General features: G+C 38.2%; 1 protein-coding gene across 2 annotated transcripts in view; it reads right to left on the reverse strand.

Annotated features, from left to right (window-relative positions):
• Nucleotides 1-952: 952 nt before the first annotated feature.
• The window catches only part of Hgsnat (heparan-alpha-glucosaminide N-acetyltransferase), a 50,447-nt gene continuing 26,254 nt past the window's right edge, over nucleotides 953-25,145 (reverse strand). For both annotated transcript variants that reach the window (XM_070016042.1, XM_070016043.1), the window contains 9 exons: nucleotides 12,202-12,362; nucleotides 10,580-10,695; nucleotides 9,910-10,031; nucleotides 8,626-8,752; nucleotides 7,527-7,613; nucleotides 4,580-4,657; nucleotides 3,885-3,955; nucleotides 3,667-3,779; nucleotides 953-1,353 (listed from right to left, as the gene is read on the reverse strand). In XM_070016042.1, the coding sequence (XP_069872143.1) occupies nucleotides 1,172-1,353; nucleotides 3,667-3,779; nucleotides 3,885-3,955; nucleotides 4,580-4,657; nucleotides 7,527-7,613; nucleotides 8,626-8,752; nucleotides 9,910-10,031; nucleotides 10,580-10,695; nucleotides 12,202-12,362 (1,057 nt within the window). In that variant the 3' untranslated portion in view covers nucleotides 953-1,171. The remainder of the gene's footprint in view (nucleotides 1,354-3,666; nucleotides 3,780-3,884; nucleotides 3,956-4,579; nucleotides 4,658-7,526; nucleotides 7,614-8,625; nucleotides 8,753-9,909; nucleotides 10,032-10,579; nucleotides 10,696-12,201; nucleotides 12,363-25,145) is intronic.

Genomic DNA, 25,145 nt, shown 5'->3' on the forward strand with positions numbered 1-25,145 from the left:
ATATTCCTAGTGTATCTAGATACACAGACAAGAAGATTGAGGCGGGGGGGTGGGGGGAAGCAGATGATACTTAAAGACAGATAGAAAAAGAGAGATGATAGTTACAGATGGATGGACAAGTAGATAGATGATAGGTAAATGGAAAAGAAGGAGGGAGAGAAGATAGGACGGAAAGAAGAAAGGAAGGAGGGAGATAACTAAGCAAGAGTAGGTGGCAATAAAAGATATATCAAGTTTTTTCAAGTGTACAAAAGGAGAAAATATCTGATAGACTTTTTTGATTCATCAGAGCCTTACAATCTGAAAATAAAATTGCTTTCTTAAAAACATTAAATTGTACTTAGTCAAAAAATTAGACAATGCTGGGTGGTGGTGGCTCAAACCTGTAATCCTAGCTACTCAGGAGGCTGAGAGCTGAGGATCTCAGTTCAAAGCCAGCCAGGGCAGAAAAGTCTGTGAAACTCTTAAACCGAAGTGGCGCTGTAGCTCAAGTGGTTGAGCACTAGCCTAGAGCTGAGGGACAGCACTTAGGCCCAGAGTTCAAGCCCCATGACCAAAAAAAAAGAAAAAAGAAAAAAAATTAGACAATATTATGACACAAAGCTTGTTTGCCACATGAAATCACAGTATTTTTCTTTGTTGTCATGAATGTTCATATGGGAAGGCAAGTTGCAGAAAATAAGATCAGTAAGAAGTGGACTTCATATTATTTGAGGGGTTTGTTGAGGTTTTCTTGTGCTTGGGATTAAATCCAAAATATCACTAATACTAGACATGTGCTCTTACCAATATGCCACACAACCCAGCCCACAGACCTTAGATTGTTATCTATTACAGAAGTGTGAGACTGATTGGAATACAGTGTAATGTTCACACTGTGTGGAGATAGAACAATGAAATCCCCCTTAAAACTAATATAAGCCAATTTTTCAAAGTAAAGATTTCCATAGAATGAAGTTCCAAATGTATTTATTTCATGTAAGATGGAGAAAAAAAATCTTAACATTCCCAATGTTTAAGTCACAAATACACAGGCAGAACATATATAATAATAAAATGGCTTGAGAACATCAGCATCTTCCACAATAATTTGGAAATATAGGTTTCCACATTGTTGACATTAACACTGATGATTTTCTGAAGGGATGTATCAATACTTCAGCAGTCACTATCAGATTTTCCAAAATATCTTCTTTTTATAGAGAATGTAGGCAATGAGCACCCAGAGAGCAGTGGCAACTATGTTCTGAGTCAGATGCTCTTTGTGTGACTCCTTGTCCTCCAGCTTCCACCGAAAAGGAAAATAATTCGCAAACACCTCATGGCCGACATACACCAGAATAGAGTTCATTCCTTAAGAAGAGAAACAGAGTATATTTCCTGAGGCACATTGGATTATCTGCTTAAATACTGAAGTGAGCCGGGCCCTAGTGACTCATGCCATTAATCCTAGCTACTCGGGAGGCTGAGATCTGAGGATCACAGATCAAAACTAGCACGGGCAGGAAAGTCAGTGAGACTCTTATCTCCAATTAACCATCAGAAAACCAGAAATGGTGCTATGGCTCAAGTGGTACAGGGCCCAGGCCCAGAGTTCAAGTGCTATGACCGACCAAAAAACAAACAAACAAAAAAAGCATGAACTTGCATTATTAGCAACTGCCCAAAATAAGTGGTGCAAATCTTAGATACTTAGGTGTAAACTGTATTCTTTTTATTATCTTTAAGGATTTCATTTCAACATGTCAGTTTATGATTACAATGCATCTCAATCATTGTTACCCCTTTAGAGGGTTTGTTATTTATCCTGGACCCAGACTTGAATTCTCAAAGGCTGGCACTCACCCCCAGCCCCAGTATTCTTAAACTATTTTAAAAAATATTCATCTACAAATGGGCTTTTGTGGTGCTTTCAAATTTAGGTCTTTGTGCATGCAACATACATGTTCTATCACTGAGAAGCAGCCCCATCCCAATAAATCAGAAAGGAATATTACTTCTTTTGTTGTTGTTGTTCATGGGGCCTGAACTCTGGGCCTGGGCGCTGTCCCTGAGCTCTTTAGCTCAAGGCTAGTGCTCTACCACTTGAGCCACAGCACTGCTTCTGGTTTTCTCATGGTTAATTGGAGATAAGAGTTCACAGACATTCCTGCTCAGACTGGCTTTGAACCATGATCCTCAGATCTCAGCCTTCTGAGTAAACAAGGATGACAGGCGTGAGCCATTAGCATCCAGCTGGAAGATTACAACTTTTTTTTTTTTGGGGGGTGGTCCGGTCATGGGGCCTGAACTCTGGGCCTGGGCGCTGTCCCTCAGCCCTTCAGCTCAAGGCTAACGCTCTACCACTTGAGCCACAGCATCACTTCCAGCTTTTTTCTTTTTGCTTATGTGGTGCTGAGGAATCGAACCCAGGGCCTCATGCATGCAAGGCAAGCACTCTACCACTGAGCCACCTTCCCAGCCCAGATTACAACTTTTACTCATAGTTTCTAGACAGAAAATGTGAGGTCCAAAGATGTAACTTATTACTAAACTTAAAGAGCTATAATGAGTTACTGAAATGATCTACTACTCTCTCTTAGTCCTTTAGAACTGCATCTAAACCATTCCATTTAAACCTTGATATGATCTTTTTATTTTTTAATTGTATTTTTATTACCTTCAAGTAGTTGTACAAAGGAGTTACTGCTCAACAAATCAGTTTATAAATACATTTCTTAAAAATACATTATTTATAAATACAAAAATAATATTTCTTATGCATAAACTTTAAAGTAGTACCTTTGTATTGAGAAATGGGAAGTCTCATTTTGTAAGTTAAAAACCTAAAAAAATTAAAAAATGGTATTGCCTAAAGAAGCAAGTTGAGCTCATGAATACAAGGACTGGGGAACCTAAAGGGATAAAAATGGGGTGGAAGCTGGGCACTGGTGGAATACATCTGTAATCCTAGCTTCTCAGAAGCCTAAGATCTGAGGATGGTAGTTCAAAGCCAACCCAGGCAGGAAAGTCAATGAGATTCTTATTGCCAATTAACCACCAAAAAGCTGAAAGTGGAGCTGTGACACAAGTGGTAGAACACTAGCCTTGAGCAACAACAACAACAACAACAAAAATCTGAGGGACAGTGCCTAGATCCTGAATTCAAGCTCAGGATTAGCACAGGCACGCGTGCGCGCGCATACACACACACACACACACACACACACACACACACACACACACACACACACACACACACACACAAAGTGGATTGCTTTAGGGGCTGAGAAGGTAGCTCAGTGGTAGAGCTCTTGCCTTGCATGCATGAGGCCCTGGGTTCGATTCCTCAGCACCACATAAGCAAAAAGAAAAAAGCCGGAAGTGGCGCTGTGGCTCAAGTGGTAGAGTGCTAGCCTTGAGCTGAAGAGCTGAGGGATATCATCCAGGCCCAGAATTCAGGCCCCACAACTGGACCCCAAAAAATAAAATAAAAACAAAGTGGATTGCTTTAGAGCACACCTGTGTGTTGAGACAACACAGCCACTCTTTTTCATTCAGCTTGTTCCTGGAAAGCTGCCACCTGTGCAGGAGCTCAAGGCTACAACACTACAGAAGCTCAGTAGATCTCTGGTCCAGTCCACTAGGCCTCCATCACCAACTCTGCCTAAGTTAAAAGTGACTTACCTGGATAAACAAATGGGGCTCCTGTCCACAGTCCCCTCACATCAACAACAGGATAGAGCACCAGGAGGATGAAGAAGGCAAAAGAGCTCAGTGTGGTGATATATGAAATGGACCTGCAAGAAGTTGAGGAAGGAGAGATTGTAGGGCTCATGAGGAACATGGCCAACATCAACATGAGAACCATCACTATTAACATGATACTGTTTTTCTATGCTTACCAAAGATTTTTGTTTATTGGAATAAAGCCTTCGTTTGCAGAAACTTTTGTCAAAGCAACAGAAATAAGCCCCTATAATGGGGAAGAGAAAGATGTTAAAGTTTTATACTATAATCCCAAAGCATAATTGTGTTTCAAAGCCAAAAGTTACTTAATTTCTTAGTGAAGACTGAAATGCATTTTAAGATGTGTAACTAAAATATATTCTCAGAATTCCTCTGAGGTGAAAAAGACAAATTAATTAATAAATTATAGCGAACCCCAAAAGAAAACATAATTACAAAGTTAAAGCTAAAATTAAGAATTGGCCAAACTTAAAATCATGTTTTATATATAAATCTGAGGTTGTTCTTTAAAAATCTGTTATTTAGTTTTTCTAATAAACTTTCCCATTCAGAATCCACACTTTTTGAGGCATTCCTCATTCCAATGTATGCCAAATAACGTCCTATTTAAGGTTTTCTTCCTTGGAGCAATGACAGAATGCATGTTTTGCATACATGAATTGCTGGCTTCCACCCCCAGCATGCATGCACACACACGCATCCTTCTAAGACTTATTCCTCTCTGATATTCAGTGTAAAACATTTCCTATCACATCAATGGTAATGTCTGCTATATACAAGTGCTACTCCTAGTTTATTTCTTCTTAAATCTATAGAGTGAGAAAAGAAATCTTAGTGAGAAGTTACTTACTAGAATACAACACCACGCAGTGAATCTAATGAGGATGCTTTTGGTCTGATCCTTATAATACAATAATATTTTTCCTGCCTGAAGAAGAAAATAACATGACAAAAAAAAATACCAGGACATATTCTTATATCACATTCATCCATCATCTTAATCACTCAACAATCATTTACTGGATACAAAGAGATATAATAACTTATACTTGCCTTTGATTAATGTAAATTGAGGGAAAAATATGGATTGATGAGCTAGAGTATTTGCTTAGAAAAGTAGGGATATATCAGAGAGCTACAAGCATGGATGGTCAAAGTGGAAGGGCATTCTGAGCAAATGGAACTGCACAGAAGCATACCCAAAAGTTAAAGGCACCACAGCACCTTGTTGTGCTGAGGAGGTATAGAAGCTGTAGGGTAGGGACGTGATGTAAAGGTGGTAGGCAGGTAGGCTCACTAGGTCTCATTTATTGTGAGGTCTTCCTTCTAAAAGTGATGGGAGGAGTGTAGTTGAGATGATGGGAGGGAAGGGATGGAAGGGGAAAAACAAAGGAGGAGGCAACAATGCTTGATAAGAAATGTACTCATTACCTTGCTCATGTAACTATAACCGCTCTGTATAGTATTTCCACAATAAAAAAAAAAAAAAACATTAAAAAAAATGATAGGAGCCAAGGAAAATTTCCCCTCAAGGAAAATCGCCTTTTAAGGCCATCTCACCTCTGGCCTTAAAGGTTTCAGCCTGGCAGCTGTATGGAAGAGGCATAGAGGCAGACTGGAATTGCCCATAAAAACACTAAACCAAGGTGTTGAGTGAAATCCCACTGAAATTATGGATTCATTTTTGAAGTTATAAAAGGTTAACAATAATAATAATAATTTATGGAAATAGTTACAAATTTGAATGTATGTACTAATACTTACAACTTCATATAAATTAAAATCTATTTAATCCTTATAAGGTGCTAGGTAAGGCAAAGAGAAGTCAAGTAACATGCCTGAAGTCTCCAAGCCAGTAAGTAACAGAATGAGATTCAAACTTTGGCAGTATAGATCCGGGTGTCTTTCTCAACCTCTACTCTAGACTGGCAAAAATATGAATATACATAAAAACAGAATATAGAATATCAAGTGCTATAAAGGCAAGATTTCTAACTTTAAAAATTCATCATCAAAATGTATATGCCTTAAATCTGTTCTAAATCAAGTAAAATTAATAATTCCTCACTCATACAATAGCCATTTTCAAGTACTCAAGAGCTATCCTTGCTAGTTGGTGCCTAATGGATAAAATGGATACTCTCATCATCACCACAGAAAATTCTATGAATACTACTGTACATGTCTTTTCCCCCCTAGTTTACTTCTCTCAACAGTTTCAAACACTAATGAGAACTTTGGGAAGAAAAATAACAAAGTTATACCCAAGACACACCAAGATTAACCAGTATTGATTGTGGCATAAAATTTGAATACTGAAGCCATATATAGAGTTCGTTGTGATTTGAATGTCTATGTCCCTCTACAATGTATTACCTAATCACCAAGGTGATGGTATCGGAATCCTCTGGGATATGATTATTACATAACAGGCTATGCCCTCCTGAACACATTTTATGCCCTGATAGAGAGCTTGAGACAGCAAGTCTAGTATCTTTGCCCTTTCACCTTATACTATGTAAGAACAAAACACTCCTCCTTTCCAGAGAAGGAGCACTCCAGTTGCCATCTTGGAAGCAGAGACTACATGCTCACATGGCAACAAACTTCCTACAACCTTGATCTTGGATTTCCTAATCTACAGAACTATGAGGAATATATTTCCGCTTTTTTTTTTAATTACCTGGCCTCAGGTAATTTGTCACAGTAGCACAAACACACTACCAATATCCAAACACTGCCACCTCCAGCAGAGATTTTATTTGTTCATTCATTCACCTGCTTGCTTGTTTGTGACAGTATCTCAAAAAAACAATTTTTTAAAAACCAGGCTGACCTCAAACTCAACACTCTTATACCTCAGTCTGCCAAGAATGCAAATTATAGGTGAATCAGAAGTACACCATCATACCTATCTGGTGAAAACCTTTATCCAGAAACTGCTCAGCTAAAATACATCACATAATTATTTTTTAATAGAGCTGGACATTGATAGTTCATGCCTGTAATCTATTTAGGAAGCTGAAACAAGGAGGCTATTGGTTCAAGGCCGGCACAGGAAGAAAAGTCCACAAGACTCCATCTCAACAGAAGCTGAATCAGGTAGCACATACTTGTCATCTAGCTACAGTGGGAAACAAAAAACAAGAGGATTGCCAGGCACATGTAATCCTAGCTACTCAGGAGGCTGAGATCTGAGGATCATAGTTTGAAGCCAGCCCAAGCAGAAAAGTCTGTGAGACTCTTATGTCCAATTAACCACCAAAAAGACAGAACTAGAGCTATGGCTCAAGTGGTGAACAAAAACAGCTCAGGAACAGCTCCCAGGCTCTGAGTTCAAGCTCCAAGATGGACAAAATAAAACACAAAACAAAACACACACACACACACACACACACACACACACACACACACACACACACACACACAAGGACTATAGTTGAGACATGCACTCAAATAGGAAGCAAGACATTATCTCAAAAATAAGTAGCACACATGCAAACTAGAGATGTGGCTAAGACATAGAGTTCCTGCCTAGTAAGCCTCATGAAGCGTGGAGTTCAGACCCTAGTCCTACCAAAAACAATTTTTATTAATGTAATAATTGCATCTAATTGTTTGACTGTGCTGAATTCTAGGAATTTCTAGATTTGCACAATCTGCTGAACCTAAACAGAATTTTTTATACCTAAAGAGGACATACTTCTGACTGTTTTAATGAAATAGTTTTTTAATTGGTCATAAATCAATAATCACAAACTGTCAAGAAAATGCATATTGATGAAATGAACAAATACCTGAACTCCTAAAAATGCCATCATAATGGAGTTTATGGTCCCTAAGATTCCTTCCGGATCATAGGCCACCTCAGTGTGATAAAGCACCTTAATGAAAGAATAAGAAGGCAGCAATCACTAACCACACAAATGAACAAAGGAACTCTGACTGAATGCAAATTTAAATAGATTACATATTTAGTGCTTTGTTTTTTTGTTTTGTTTTGTAGTTTGCTTCTTCTATAGAACTTCATTGCCAGCATATGAGGATCACAGGTAAAATACTTCTCACCATAAAAGGTGTAGCATGTACAGAAAATGTAGAGCCCCAGGAATAAGCCACCATCTGTCAGCAGCCACTTCAATTGCAGCTATCTTAGCTAACAGTGCTGAGCCCAAAGTCCAAACAATTTTAAATACATTGCATGTCTCTATAATCTTATATATTCTGTTTTGGTCAGCTCTATTCTAAGCAATGATTTCTTATTTTCAAGCAAATAACATTTCAAATACATTTTGAATAAAAGTATAGCTCAGTGTTGAGCACATATTTAGCATGTACAAAGCCCATGGCTTAGTTCCTAACATCTAATAAACTAGAGAAAAATACAAATGTTAAAACTGTGTAAGTGTAAATGCTCCAATACAGCATCCAGACCCCCATAACCCTTTCAAGAATGAAGCGTTCATCCCTCCAACTGCTAAAAATAGAAAATAGCAAAAGCATACACCCAAATAGCTCTTCTGGATGGTCTTGGGTCAGTAACCTCTCCTCAACTGCAAAGTAGATCTGAAGTGCCACTCCCCAACAGTAACTAATCCAACAAGAACTCCCTGCTGTGTGCTCTGCACACAGAATCTGCTGCCTAGAGTTACCTGACATACAGAAACATTCTAAATTTGTGCTCATTTTATATGATGCATTCTACTTTATTATCCAAAGCAATGTTGTTTATTGATGAATACTAAAGTTAGTAGCCATGTTTCCAAGTAAAACTTATTTCCCATAACATACTGCTAAATGAACATACATCAAAATTGATCAGGGTTTTCCCCTTCCCTCTATCTAAACTTCCTCTATCTAAACTTCCTCTTCTAAGTAAAAGTCAGTCTCACTCACAGTGGAGGATGGATGTTGGTAAAGATGATCATGTCCCAAAAGCAAGCGGTCAATGTAGCCAGCAGCTCCTCCAGTGCAATTTGAATACTTCCCCAAGTCTCCAATGCCTCCAGGGCCAAGATACCCACTAGGAAAATAAAGAACATATTAATGGCTCAACTCAAAGAACCTCAAACATACACAAATTAAAAATAAAACACACTAGGACATGATAAATTATACAGGTCTCCAGGCATCACACGGAGAGAGACCAAATGAGGATATTCTTAGGAGAGGTTTACAGATGAGCAACCGCTATGGGCAACTGACCATATAAAATAATATTTATCAAAATGTGCTCTAGGAAATGCAAGCAATAGGTTTTTTTTCTTTGTTGCTGTTTTTGCTTTTCTTTTTCTTTTTTCTTATTTGTCTTTGGGAGTGTTAAGTGGATGATACAAAAATGGTGGGAAAATAGTGGTGCTGTGGCTCAAGCGCTAGAGTGCTCGCCGTGAGCTGAAGAGCTGAGGGAAAGCGCCCAAGCCCAGAGTTCAAGCCCCACAACCGACCAAAAAAAAAAGTTTAAAAAAAAATGGTGGGACAAAGGGTAAAAACATGCAGTAGTGATACTCACTGGATATTATGTTGAAAATGAACTCCAAAACTTGTGGGTGGGTACAAGAGGGAAAAACTGGGAGAAAGCTAGGGAAAACATAACATTGTCCAAAAAGACAGGCATTCTTATATAAGAACGGAAAATAGATCAAACATATTGAAATTGTGTGAAAAAGCAAAAGGGAAGATGAAAGAGAGTAATAGAGGTAAGGTTGATTTGTGCATAGAAATGTAAAACTTCCTTTATAAAATGAATACATGCCAATTAAAAACCTTAGTTAAAAATAAGAAAAAAATATGTACTCTATCTGTAACCTCTCTGTACATCAGCTTTACAGTAACAATTTTAAAAATTCAAATATATGTATTACTGTCAACAATTTAGATTAGAATTAGTATATTTTAACAATTTAAAATAAAGAAAAAATAAATTTAAAAAACTTTCTGACAAAAAAAAAATCCCTCTGGCTCCTTTCACTCTCATGACTGCAATTTCTCCTTCATTAGTAAGACAAGAGGCCCAATTTATACTCAGATTGACTCAGACAATACCAAACTCCTCTCCCAATGCAAAGGACACCACAAAGAATAAGAATAAAAGAAGAAATCTGAAGGCTTTAAACCTCTCATAACCTCTGACTTGGCAGAAAGAGACATGCAAAAGGAATTACATGTCTAAGGTTCACTTACATGGGGCACCCAGGGACAGGTAATAAGAAGGTTATTCCCAGCCAAACACTTTCCAATATCAGAATGAAAAGCCACTGAGGCCAGCTAGAAGTAATGTCTTGAAGAGAAGAGTAAGTTCTCTCCTGAGTTAGGGGCATGGAAAAAAATACATAAATTAAATGCAAACAAAATGGGATTAAAATTCAGTATATTGGTTAGAAAATATCCAGTGATTATTATGTTAAAATTTATCATTGTAATTCAAAAATTTATATGGTTTATATGATATCTGATTTTTATTTTTACAAAATACTGTAGCAAAATTTAGAAAGAAAGCAAACTAGAAGTTATAAACCATAAAATATTAAAATATTAATATTAATGGCACACACCTATAATTCTAGTACTTAGAATGCTGAGATCTGAAGATCACAGCTCGAAGACAGCCCAGACAGGAAATTCATCTTTCCAACTAACCATCAAAAAGCCAAAAGTGAAGCTGTAGGTCAAGTGGTAGAGTGCTAGCTTTGAGCAAGAAAACTCATGAATTGTGCCCAGGCCTTGAGTTAAAAGCATAGGACAAGCACAAAAAGAAAAGGAAACTACAGTATTACATTCAGAACTGAAAAAATTCTGGTAACTTTATAGTCAATTTTTTCCTCTCTCATTTTTACAAAACATAATTTCTTACCAAGGCATAATTTTCAGGTACAGGTTTAGCAAAGAGGAGCTCCAACACAGCAACCACAAAATAAGTCATTCCCAACCTTTGTAGAACACCAGGAATTCTCATCTTATCCCATGATACTGCAGAAGATACAGTTAGGTAAGGCATTAGACATCACTTCACATCTTATTCCAAGGCAATACATTGTTTGAAGGGTAACAAATACTTACATTACACACAAATGTACTTGTTACTTTATATCTTTGGAGATGGAAATAAACATGGTCAGGAGACAAGGATGAAATCCAGGTTTAAAGAACAGATCAATCCCACTCTCCAATAAGGAGACTAAAAGTAAAAGTATCTTTCTCAGGTATGGAGATAAGACAAGGACATTATCCCCTACTTCCCCTGAATTCCATTTCCTGGCCTCTTCCTCTTCTTCTCAGGAATATAGACACAATCAACAACATGCCCACCAGCAACTTGTAAACCAACACAAGTCACCAACTCATTCACTCTGCTCTACAGGCTACACAACTGCATCACTAAAAATAGATAATACTCTAGCAAACCCTACAAAGAAATCTACAGGGACAATGGCTCATTTTCTGAGAAATCTATCAAATCCAACTTTTTTTTTTTTTTGTCAGTCGTGGGGCTTGAACTCTGGGCTTGGGTGCTAATCCTGCGCTCTTCAGCTCAAGGTAAGTGCTCTACCACTTGAGCCACAGCACCACTTCCGGTTTTCTAGTGGTTTATTGGAGATAAAGAGTCTCATGAACTTTTCTGCCCAGGCTGGCTTTGAACTGTGATCCTCAGATCTCAGCCTCCTCAGTAGCTAGGATTACAGGCATGAGCCACAGGCGCTCGGCTCAGATCCAACTTTATGTGCCACAAGTAGAAGTGACTATTTTTTCTTCTTAGTGCCTTAAGTATTTAGTCAAAGCAGGTTTTCTCAAAAGATCCTCTTTTGTAAATGACAGAGTAAGCCTGACTGACTTCCTTAATCCTAATACTGTTACAAAGCATTTACATCCTTCTCTCAACTGTCCTGACTCACTGTCTACAATTTAAATAGTGACAAATATCCTTTCCAGCAATATAGCTGGCATAAAGGTAATAAAAGAAGTGAATTCTTAAACTACTAGCCAACTTAGAAAGGTCAATGAAACCAAAATGTCGAGAGAGAAAGGTCTCAGAACAAGGTGATTTGGTCAAGTATGCTCTCTCTGAGACATGTATATGTCTCAGAAAAAAAAAAAATTCAACCTCTCTAGGCCTGATTTTTCTTTCATACCACAGGGAAAGTCTGAATAGTCACAGAGCCTCTTCCCAGTTCTAAAATTCTAAGGCAATAAAATAATGCCCCAAATCATTGAGCTAATACTTGGACATAATGCACAAGCATTTCTAATAATAGAGGATTTACATTTCTTTCAAATTATAATAAACTGTGCCTGGGGTATAACTCAATGGCAGAGGGTTTAACATGTGCAAAGTTCTAGCTTTTGTCTCAAGTATCTACCCACACATAATACACACACACACACACACACACACACACACACACACACACACACACACACGGAGTATTTTACAGATTTCAATCTGATTATAAACTAACAAAGAGTGGAAATACTTACAGGGACCAAGGCAATAATTGGGGTTCACAATGAAAATTCCTATGCAAATTAATAGGAAACTCCTCCATGTAATTTTCCCCAGCAATCTGAGTTTTGAACATCCCTGTTGCAATATAGTAGTCATTGATAGAAAAACTGAAGATCCCATAATAAATACAAACCTAAAAAAGAAAGCTATTAGTTAGGTGACTATTACAAATACTTTATCTTTAATATCTTATAATTATCCACATAAAGTTACCTATTTACTGCAATAAAATGAAGTAGGGATTACAGCATACTTTTTTTAGGCCTGAGGGATTTGACAATACATCTCTGAGTCATGTCTTAAGAGGAAGTTCTTTAGTATTAAATGAAATTTCCAAGGATAACCTTCCCAAACAGTTGTCAATGAGAAGTTATAAACATACCACACAGAATGTAACATACAATGTAACAACAGCAATCCAGAGAACAATAAACTATAAATTGGCAGAGGCCTGGGAAGTAGAGAATATAGCATATTAAGTGGGGAATATCTGGGAGCTTGAGAGTTAAGAACTGAGAACCTTCAAGTCATCACAGGAGTTTGTAATCAGAACTGCAAGTATACTTTCATGTGCAGCAGATTAGCTAAGGGTTTGGAGACACCATACTCCCAAGGAGCTAAGCACCCAACCAAATTCAGTCTCCAAAAATCACCAATAAAAGTAAGGCTGGAAGTATATGTAAGTGTACCTGAAGTGGTAGAGCACCAGCAAGCAAGAAAGCTAAGTGAGTGCAAGGCATTTAGTTGACATCTCAAACCAGGAAAAGAGAGAGGAGAGGGAGGGAGGGAGGGAGGAAGGGAAGGAAGGGAAGGAAAGGAAGGAAGGAAGGAAAGAAGGAAGGAAGGAAAGAAGGAAGGAAGGAAGGAAGGAAGGAAGGAGGGAAGAAGGGAGGGAGGGAGAGAGGGAAGGAGGGAGGGAAGGAGGGAAAGAGAGAGGAAAGAGAAAAGAAAGGGGAAAATGAAGTGCATCTTTTTTCTTTTTTTTTTTTCTTTTTCCTTTTTTTTCTTTTGGTAGGTCATGAGGCTTGAACTCTGCCTGGGTGCTGTCCCTGAGCTCTTTTACTAAAGGCTTGCACTCTACCACAGCTCCACTTGCGGTTTTCTGGTGGTTAAATGGAAATGAGTCACATGGACTTTTCTGCCTTGGCTGGCATCAAGCCACGATCTTCAGATCTCAGCCTCCTGCGCAGCTAGGATCATAGGCATGAGCCACTGGCACCCAGCTTCCTTAAAGTTTTTAACACTCAAACTTCATTCAGCCACCAGCAATTCATCAATTAGCTCCCAGTGTTCCTACAATATTGGCTATAGCTGCTGGCTTCTGTTCTTAATAAGATGTGATTCTGTTTCTGCCTGTCTCTCCAGTTTTAGGGGTAGGAGTTTACCCTATTACCACAATTCTTCATGGATCCAAGATTGTTAAGTTTGTTCAGATTTTTCTTATTGTGAGGACAGTCATGATGACTTTACATGTTGGACATGTAAACATGTTTACTGAAGTTAGACATCTGTATTTTAAAGTACTCCATAGTCAATTTTGTTCTTTTTTTTTTGGTCAGTCATGGGGCTTGAACTCAGAGCCTGGGCACTGTCCCTGAGCTCTTTCTGCTCAAGGCTACTACTAAGCCACAGCACCATTTCTGTCAGTTTTGTTCTTAAAGAGAAGTTGTTTATTAATAATTATTACACTGTAACTATTTACATATTCATTTTTGGCCTAGCCTCAAAGTTTCAAAAAGCAAGAACTCATCTCCATTCCACTAGAGGATATTTCCTTATATCAGTTTGCCCAAGAATAAGAATCTACTAATTGTTAAATCTTTTTCATTCTTCTCCTTTGCTTCTTTCTCCATTTTTGAATTATACTATTATTCCAGATCTTTATCATATTGAATCTGGGTCCTAAGTATTATCTTTTGTGTTTGGCCACTCTACAAGTATCTTCAGAAATACCTTCTAAAATGTAAATGTAAAAGAACAATTTTAATTACAAAAAATTTTTTTAATGCCAGGTACTGGTGGCTTATGCCACCTAGCTACTCAGGAGGCTGAGTTAGAAGGATCACACACAGTTCAAAGATAGCCCAGGCAGGAAAGCATGAAATTCTTATCTCCAATTAGCCAGCAACAACCCAGAAGGAGAGCTATGGCTCAAGTGGTAGAACAACAGCCTTGAGCAAAAAAGTTCAAAGACAGCACCAAGGCCCTGAATTCAAGTCCCAGGACCAGCACAAAAAAAAAAAAAAAAAAAAAAGAAAAAGATTTTCCAAGCTATACTAATATGTTATGATAAAATAAATTTCAAACAAAATTAGTCAAAAGAAACAAACTCATTTCATATTAATAAATGAATAATTCAATATAATAAGATAATTCAACTTTGCAGAAAAAAACTCAAATTATTAGGCAGAAAGAAGTTTATGGCAAAGATAAGCATGGTGGCTCACATCTGTAATTCTAGCTACTTTTAAGGGTAAAATCAGGAGGTTCAGGATTCAACCACCACAAGCAGAAGACCCCTTTCTTGACCTATTGCTGGGCACAGAGGAGCATGTCTGCTATGTGAGTGGCTATTGGGAAAATCATCGTTCCAGGCCAGACTGGGCATTCAAGTCTGTAAAACTGTATCTCAATTCAAGAAGCTGGGCTGGTTGACATACAGCTGTCATCTCAGGTATGATGAGAAGGTTAAAATAGATGGAATGCAGTCCAGGTATTCATCTGAGAAAGAAATGCAATTCTATCTCAAAAAAATAAACATGCTAGATAGAGGTAGGTCAGCAGTAGAGTGCCTGCCTAACAAGTGTGAAGCCCTAAGTAAAACATTATCACAAAAATTAATGAAATGGAGACTTTAAAAAATACTAAAGAACCAAGGAAGCAAGAAGTTGATTCTCTAAAATGACTATTCTAATTGATAAATCCGAATGAACTAAACAAAAGGGAAAAAATGATAAAATTAGAGAAAATAAAGGTGTTGTTAGAGTACCAGTATCATTAAGAAATATATAAACTTCTGGGTACATTTGGACTAACAAAATTAAACAAAGAGTCTGTAATTCATCTAAGCAGATCTATTACAACTGAATAATATTTAAGTAGTAACAGAATCACCCCAAAAATAAGAGCTGAAGACCAGATGGTTCACTGTCAAATTCTATATGATCTATAAAGAAGAAAACCAATGTTCCTAAAACCAGTCAATAAAAAAATAAAGAGAATGAATATAACCAAACTCAATCTATGAATCTAGTATTCCAAAACCAAAGGACAAAAAAAAAAAAAGATCAATTTCCACGATGAACAGACACAAAAATTCCCAATAAACTAATTACAAGCCAAATTCAATAACATATTAAAAGATCACAAACTATGACAAAGTTGATTTCATTCCACCCATGCAAAGAGAGTTCAACACACCAAATCAATAAATGTGATACAGCAGTATATAAGCAGAATCAAGGACAAAAACTATATCTCAACAGATGCAGGAAAGGTCTTCAACAAATTCAGCATTAGTTCATGATAAATGTTCTAAAGAAATTAGAAATTTCGGGCTGGGAAGTTGGCTCAGTGGTAGAGCGCTTGCCTTGCATGCCTGAGGCCCTGGGTTCGATTCCTCAGCACCACATAAGCAAAAAGAAAAAAGCCGGAAGTGGCGCTGTGGCTCAAGTGGTAGAGCACTGGCCTTGAGCTGAAGAGCTGAGGGACAGTGCTCAGGCCCAGAGTTCAGGCCCCACAACCGGACCAAAAAAAAAAGAAATTAGAAATTTAAACTGAGTTCGATGGAAGATGGCAGAGTAGAAGCTGGAGACTAAACAAGCTCTCGCATAGAAAGCAGTTTTAATGTTCTAGTGAACACTCCTAGGCTAGAGAATCACACCAAGTGTGCCATCACAGTAGACAGAGTTTGGCCAGAGAGGGAAAATCCAGGCAAGGAGAAAGATCTGAGCACTTGCCAGTAGCCGCGACTGTGGGGGCTGCAGCGGTAGCAGCCATGGCAGCTGCCATAGCTGCCATACCTACAACAGAGAAAGTCTGGACAAAGGCGCCAGACACGGTGGCAAGCAGATTCTACTCAACACCAGCAAGAACTGACCAGGAGCAGACAGCCCAGGAACCAAGACTCTGGCATGAGTAGAACCTTGACATCCTCATTCCTTCTCAGGGGGCAGAGGAGGGAAGGCTGCCCCTCCCTCACTACCAGAGATCTCCATCTTTGCTACTGACAAAGGCCCAGCTAAGCAGCTAGCTCCAACTCAGCCATTGGAAGAAAACAAAAGAGTCATTTAGAAGGTCACAGGAACCTGACCTGACCTGCCAGGCTCAGCTCCATGCAGGGGAAAGTCACCCAGCCCAGGCAGAGAAATCTCCACCCCCCACACTTCCCCCCTCCCCACCAAGAGTGACTTTCTTCACTGGGTAAACAGAGCCAGAGGCTGCCCCTCCCTACAGCAGCCTAGACAATCAATTGAAACTCAGTAAACATAAACCCTTAGACTGGCTCCAGGCTGGGCTCTGTGAGTGTCTCAGTATCATTTCTTTAAATTTATATAATTATTAAGTGTTTCACTTCTTAAATATAAACTTTTGTTTTTCCATTTTTCCTTGGTTTTTTTGTTTTATTTTTTTTACTCTCTCTCCTATCTTTCTGTCCACTCCATTTCCCTCTCTGAGATTAGGACTTGGTTGAATTCACTCTCCTTTTACCTCTCCACATCCCTCTAACCCTATTTTTTCCCACATTTCTCCCAAAACCTAACAATTTTTGGTTTGTGAAATTCTTCTTTGCTGTTCTTAGCCCATTAATCCATAGTTGTTTGATGTGGAATAGACTGTATCTGTTGAACTAGATTGTATCTACAGCCATTTTGACTGTGCAACTACAGGACTTTGGTTGATGTTTACCTTAAAATAGTGTTCTAGCACAAAATTTGTGTTACTTTCATACCAAATGGGCAGAACAAGCTGGAGAAACACAGAAAAAATGGCAAGTCCGTGTATCTCAACTCCCACTCATGACAATCAGGTGACAGAACAGTTAATGAATAATCCAGAGGAGAGTTCCCAAAAAGCTCTACAAAAACTACTGGTGTAGCTGGTGAATGAAAAGACTGAAGAACTGCAAAGGACTCAGTGTGAGCATGATAGGGAGCGAGAGGAGGCAAACCAAAGATTAATTCAGGAATCTTGTGAGTGTGAAGAAGCTACTTAAAGATTGATACAGGAATTACATGAGCAGGTTGAGAATACTCAAAGAGCAATAAAGGAATTGCGTGAACATGAGAAAGCTAATCAGAGTAATACAGGAATTGGGAGAGCGGGATGAAAATAGACAAAGATCAATAGAGGCATTCATGGAATCCATAAACAGACAGTTGAAAGAATTCAGGGAGACCAAAAAGGGAATGTGGAATGGAACCAAACAGAAGGAATGGGAGTCCAAGGAAACCATAACCAATCAACTAAGTGATTTGAGAATAAACACTGAACATCAAGTTAAAGAAGTAAAGAAGTTCATACAAGATCTAAGACAAGGTGGCTCAGTGGTAGAGCGCTTGCCTTGCATGCATGAGGCCCTGGGTTCGATTCCCCAGCACCACATAAGCAAAAAGAAAAAAGCCAGAAGTGGCGCTGTGGCTCAAGTGGTAGAGTGCTAGCCTTGAGCTGAAGAGCCGAGGGACAGCGCCCAGGCCCAGAGTTCAGGCCCCATGACCAGATCCAAAAAAAAAAAAAAAAAAAAAAAAGATCTAAGACAAAGCTTCAACAAAAACCTTGAAGCCAGCAAAGCCAACCAACTAGAAGGAAAAGAAATAAAAAACAAAGTAGAAAGTCTTGACAGTAGGTTAGACCATGCAGAAGATCAAATCTCCGTGATTGAAGACAGCCTAGATATTATAGAGAACCAACATACAACTATCAAAAACAAATCCAAGAAATATGAGAGATCTATTCAACATTTAGAAGACACCATCAGAAGGCCTAATCTGAGGATAATGGGTGTAGTGGAGCACCTAGAGAAAGAAGTTAATGGCCTAGGAAATTTGTTTGACAGGAACCTAGCAGAGAACTTCCCAAATATGCAAAAAGATAGGTCTATTCAGATACAAGAAGCTTGGGCTGAGAAGGTGGCTAAGTGGTAGAGTGCTTGCCTTGCATGCCTGAGGCCCTGGGTTCGATTCCTTAGCACCACATAAGCAAAAAGAAAAAATCCGGAAGTGGCACTGTGGCTCAAGTGGTAGAGCGCTAGCCTTGAGCTGAAGAGCTGAGGGACAACGCCTAGGCCCAGAGTTCAGGCCCACGACCGGACCCCAAAAAAAAAAAAAGATACAAGAAGCTTTTAGAACTCCAAATAGACCAGACCAGAACAGGACATCCCACCATCATATTATAATTTGCACAGGATCAATTCAGACCAAGGAAAAGATACTTAAAGCTGTCAAGGAGAAAAGATCAAAATCCCTTATGAAGGGAAACCAATTAAAACCACCTCAGATTTCTCAGTAGAGACAATTAAAGCAAGAAGAGCCTGGAATGATGTATGCCATGCCCTAAAGACAAACAACTATCAACCAAGAATACTATACCTAGCTAAATTCTCCTTCATAACCGAAGGTCAAATAAAAACCTTCCATAGCAAAGAAAAACTGAAACAATATATCTCCACAAAACCAGCCCTACGAAAGATACTTAAAGATATCCTACACATAGAAAACCAATAAGACCACAATAAAGACCAAGAAACCTCACCCAAACTGAGAATCCAAGAACCACAGGAAGAACCCAGTTGCCACAGCCGATGAGAAGGTGGATAAAATGGCAGGAAAACCCAAATACCTCTCAGTCCTATCTCTCAACATTAATGGACTTAACTCTCAAATTAAGCAACACAGACTGTCTAGTTGGATTAAAAAGCAAGATCCTTCTATTGCTGCCTTCAGGAGTCACACCTTGCCCATAAAACCAAACACATTTTGAAAGTGAAAGGCTGGAACAAAATCTACCAAGCAAATGGCACCCATAAACAGGCTGGAGTCACAATCCTAATATCAGATAAAATAGGCTTCAAATTAAAATTAGTGAGAAGAGATAAAGGTCACTACATACTAATTAAGGGATCTTCCTTCAGGAGGATATTACAATTCTAAATATGTATTCGCCAAACAACAGAGTACCCAAATTTATCCAAGAAACACTACTTTCCCTCAAATCTCACATAGATCCAAAGACATTAATAGTTGGGGACTTTAACAAACCACTATCCCCACTAGATAGATCAACTCAGCAAAAACTCAACAGAAAAACCACAGATCTAAGCAACTGCATAGATCAACTAGATTTAATAGACATCTACCGAATATTTCACCCAGCAGCATCAGAATACACGTTTTTCTCAGCAGTACATGGAACTTTTTCCAAAATAGACCACATTTTAGGTCACAAAGCAAACTTGTCCAAATTTAGTAACATTGAAGTTATTCCTTGCATTTTCTCAGACAACAAGGGAATATAATTAGAATACGATATATAATAATGGAGGCTGTACAACACACTGTTGAATCACCAGTGGGTCATGGAAGAAATTAGAAAGGAAATTCAAATGTTCATGATATTCAACAAAAATGGACACACAAATTACCAGCTCCTCTGGGGCACAGCAAAGGCAGTACTCTGAGGCAAGTTTATAGCTCTGAGTTCCTACATCAACAAATTGGAGAGATCTGAAACCAACAATTTATTTTTTTTGGGGGGGGGGTCAGTCATGGGGCCTAAACTCGGGGCCTGGGCACTGTCCCTCAGCTCTTCAGCTCAAGGCCAGCGCTCTACCACTTGAGTCACAGTGCCACTTCCAGCTTTTTCTGCTTATGTGGTGCTGAGGAATTGAACCCAGGGCCTCATGCATGCAAGGCAAGCTACTCTTCCACTGAGCCATCTTCCCAGCCCTGAAACCAACAATTTAATGAGACATCTGAACCTCCTTAAAAAAGAGCAGCAAGAGAAACTCCAGTCCACTAGATGGAAAGAAATAATTAAAATTAAATCAGAATTAAATGAATTAGAATTTAAAAAACAAAGAAAGAATCAACAAAACAAAGAGTTGGTTCTTCGAAAAAATTAACAAAATACACAGACCCTTAACAAATCTTATCAGAAAAAGAAGAGAACACAAACAAATAAACTCAGAATTGGGAATGGAAACATCACCAAGATTCAGAACATTATAAGGGAATACTTCTCAAATCTTTATGCTAATAAGTTTGAGAACTTGGCAGAAATGGACCTTTTCCTAGCAAATATTGACATGTGGAAACTAAACCAAGATGAGTTAAACCATCTTAACAGGCCCATATCAAGCACTGAAATAGAAACAGCAATAAGAGACCACCCATCTAGGAAAAGCCCAGGACCAGATGGATTTACAGTAGATTCTACAAGGCTTTCAAACCAGAGCTCACACAAATACTCCTCCAACTCTTCAATGAAATTGAAAGAGAAAATTCACTACCAAAATCATTCTATGAAGGCATTATAACCTTCATACCAAAACCAGGCAGGGACTCGTGAAAGAAAGAGAACTATAGGCCCATTTCTTTGATGAACATGGATGAAAACTTCTCAACAAAATTTTGGCCAACTGACTTCAACAATTCATCCAAAAAAATCATACACCACAATCAAACAAGATTCATTTCAGGTATGTAAAGCTGGTTCAATATATGCAAATCAATTAATATGATTCATCACATCAACAAGAACAAGAATAAGAACCACATAGTTATCTCAATAGATGCAGAAAAGGCATTTGACAAGATCCAACACCCCTTTATGATGAAGATTCTGAAATAATTAAGAATCCAAGGAACATTCCTCAATACTGTAAAGGCTGTATATGACAAACCTACAGCCAGCATTATACTTAACGGTAAAAAACTAAAGCCATTTTTTCTTTTTTTTTTTTTTTTAAAGCCATTTCTTCTTAACTCAGGAACAAGACAAGGATGTCCACTCTCTCCACTTCTCTTCAATTTAGCATTGAATGCCTAGCTACAGCAATGAGACAAGATGCAAACATAAAAGGGATCCAAATAGGGAAAGATGAAGTAAAACTCTCCCTTTTTGCAGATGACATGATCTTGTATTTAAAGAATCCCACAGACGGGCTGAGAAGGTGGCTCAGTGGTAGAACGCTTGCCTTGCATGCATGAGGCCCTGAGTTCGATTCCTCAGCACCACATAAGCAGGAGAAAAAAAAAAGCCAGAAGTGGCAATGTGGCTCACAAGTGGTAGAGCGCTAGCCTTGAGCTGAAGAGCTGAGGGACAGTGCCCAGGCCAGAGTTCAGGCCCCATAACCAGACCCGAAAAAAAATCTGTGGGTGTCTGCTTTGACTCTGAGGTCTTTGATCCATTTGGAGTTGATTCTGGTGCAGGGTGATATATAAGGATCTAGTTTTAGTTTTCTACAAGATTAACGAGTTTTGCCAACACCATTTACTGAAGAGGCTGTCTTTCTTCCATTCTATTATTTTTAGCCATAAAAGAAATGCAAATCAAAACAACATTGAGGGGCTGGGAAGGTGGCTCAGTGGTAGAGCACGTGCCTTGCATGCCTGAGGCCCTGGGTTCAATTCCTCAGCACCACATAAGCAAAAAGAAAAAAAGCCGGAAGTGGTACTGTGGCTCAAGTGGTAGAACGCTAGCCTTGAGCTGAAGAGCTGAGGGACAGCGCCCAGGCCCAGAGTTCAGGCCCCACGAATGGACTCAAAAATAAAAAACATTGAGATACCACCTCACCCCAGTTAGAATGGCTAGAATCAAGAACTCTAATAACAACAGATGCTGGAGAGGATGTGGATAGAAGGGAACCCTACTGCATTGTTGGTGGGAATGTAAACTTGTTCAACCACTTTGGAAAGTAGTATGGAGGTTTATCAAAATATTCCACATAGAGCTCCCCTATGACCCAGGAATCCCACTATTAGGCATTTACCCAAATGATCACAAACAAGACCATACTAAAGTTACCAGCACAACTATGTTTGTTGCAGCATTATATACCATAACTAAGATATGGAACTAACCCAGAGGCTCCTCAGTAGATGAATGGATCAAGAAAATGTGGTATATATACACAATGGAATTCTATGCCTCCATCAGAAAGAATGACATTGCCCCATTTGTTAGGAAATGGGAAGACTTGGAAAAAATTATATTAAGTGAAGTAAGCCAGGCCCAAAGAAACATAGGCCCCATGGTTTCCCTTATTTGCAATAACTACTATATGTCTGAGACAAGCAGAAACGGTCACATAAGTTGATGTTAAGCAAAATGAACCCCAAGATAAGGATTCAAATGTTTTTTTTTTCTTTCTTGCTAATATATGTATAAGATGATTTCTTTGCATGTCCCTCCCCCACGGTATAATCCCTGTTTTCTCTGTATTTGATGTTGGTATAATTTGTGGAGGGGAAGAGAAAAAACAAACTGTTTAAATAGGGATGCAGGTGGACGCATTGCAACAATGAGATGTACAAGAAGTTATGTCAAAAAATGAACTTTACAAATTTGGTGTGGGGGGAGGAGAAGGGGGTCGCGCTGGGGGGGGGGGGGTAGTGCCCCCTTGCCCATATAATTGTAACCCCTCTGTATGGTATTTTCACAATTAAAAAAAAAAAGAAATTAGAAATTTAAGGAATGTACCTCAAACATTATAAAAGCTTTTTATGAAAAATTTATAGACAACAGCATTTTAGTTTTCACTCAACATTTTAAATCGAGAAAAACTGAAATCATTTCTTCTAAATTCAATAAAAAGAATAAAAGGAATTCAAATAGGAAAGGAAAAAGACAAATTTTTCTTATCTATAAATATAAACCTATGGTTAAAAAATCCTAAAGATGCCAATAAACAAAAACCTCCTAGGTTTTATAAACATATTTGGCAAAGTAACAATACACATGTGATAATAGGTCTTTTATTTACAATGAACAGGATAAGAAGGTACCAGGAAAACATTCCATTCACAATAATCTCAAAAGAAAATACATAGAAAGAAACTTAACTAAGGGGTAAAAGAACACTAAAATGAAAACTATAAAACCTTGAAAAAAGAAATTGACTAAGACCCAAAAATATGGAAAGATTTTGCATTTCATGGATAGCAAAATTACTATTATCAAAATGATCATACCACCAAACAATCTCAAATTCAGTGCAATTACTAGCAAAATTCTAGTATTAATCCTCACAGATTTTTTTGGAAAAAATCAATCTTAAAGTTCATATAGAAATATAAAAAATATCCTAACAAGCAAAAAAAGCAATTCTAGAGGTATCTCAATATCAAACTTCAAATTCTACCACAGAGCCACAGTAATAAAACAGCATCTTACTTGTACAAAAGACATAAAAATGCCAATGGAATTGAATAGGAACCCAGAAAGAAACCTACATAGCTATAGCTATCTGATCTTTGACACAGGAAACAAAACTATACATTACAGAAATAATAGCCTCCTTACCAAATGGTGCTAGAAAACTAGATAGTCACATATGGAAAAAACTACCCTCTTGCCTCTTTTCCTATACAAAAATCAATTCAGCCCAAGTGCTGATGGCTCATGCCTGTAATCCTAGCTATTCAGGAGGCTGAGATCTGAGCATTGTGATTCAAAGCTAGCTCAGGCAATCATCAAGAAACAAGCAAAACCTGGTGATAATACAAGATAAAAATAAACTTTCATATACTGTTAATGTAAATATAAAATAGCACAACTTCTATGGACATTTCTATGAAGATTCATCAAAAAAAAATCTTATGACCCTATAATACCATCCTTGGACATATCTCAAATGAAGTGTAAATCAACGTGCCAGTGAGATACCTGCACACCCATGTTTATCACAGCATTATTTGTGGATAACTGATTTTGAATCAGCCCAGGTGCACAAAATCCAATGAATTGATTATAAAAATATTATATATAATGTATATGTATATTATATATATCCCCACAATGAAATTATTCAGCAACAAAAAATGAAATTGCATCCTTTGCAAGAAAATTCATGGAACACGTAATCATCATGTTGAGCATAGAGCCAAGCTCAAAAATCAAATCAAATGTCTTTGTTTATATGAATAAACTAGACCCAAAACTTTTCATGATGCTGGGTCCTATAATCCTAGCAACTCTGAAGGCTGAGATCTCAGGATCAAAGTTCGAAGCCAGCTTCAGAAGAAAAGTTCATGAGACTCCAATCAACCACCATAAAAGTCAAAAATGTACTAGTCTTGAGCAAAAAGCTCAGGGATAGCACCCAGGACCTGAGTTTAAGTTCAGAGGACCAGCATAAAAAATTTTTTTTGATGATAATGATAATGATCATGATGATGATGATAGGACATGAATGGAAAAGGGGGGCTATCTAGAATAAGGGAAGAAGGGGAAAGGAAAAGAGAGCGTATTGAGTGGTGAACAGAATTTAAGTTATTACTTCATGAAACTCATTATATGCCTTTTTACAAATGGAGAAGGAAGCTGGACACCAGTGGCTCATGCATGTAATCCTAACTACTTAGGAAGCTGAAATCTTAGGATCACAATTCAAAGCCAGCCTAGACAAAAAAAGTTTATGAGACTCTTATCTCCAATTAGTTACCAAAAGCAGACATGGAGCTGTGGCTCAAGTGGTAGGCCATTAGCCTTAATCAGTAACCTCAGAGACAATGTCCAGACCCTGAGTTCAAGCCCCAGAGTTGGCAATACATACATACATATAAATAAACAAATAAATATAGGGGAGGAGGGAGAGTTGTTAGGAAGTACAATAAATCTAAAGATAAACTTGTTCAAAATACATTGTACATGTATATGGAAATATCACAACGCAGTTCTCTTGTACAACTACTACATG

The sequence above is a fragment of the Dipodomys merriami genome, unplaced genomic scaffold (genome assembly GCF_024711535.1).
Source record: "Dipodomys merriami isolate MVZ:Mamm:240054 unplaced genomic scaffold, mDipMer1.0.p SCAF_12, whole genome shotgun sequence".
Taxonomy (NCBI): domain Eukaryota; kingdom Metazoa; phylum Chordata; class Mammalia; order Rodentia; family Heteromyidae; genus Dipodomys; species Dipodomys merriami.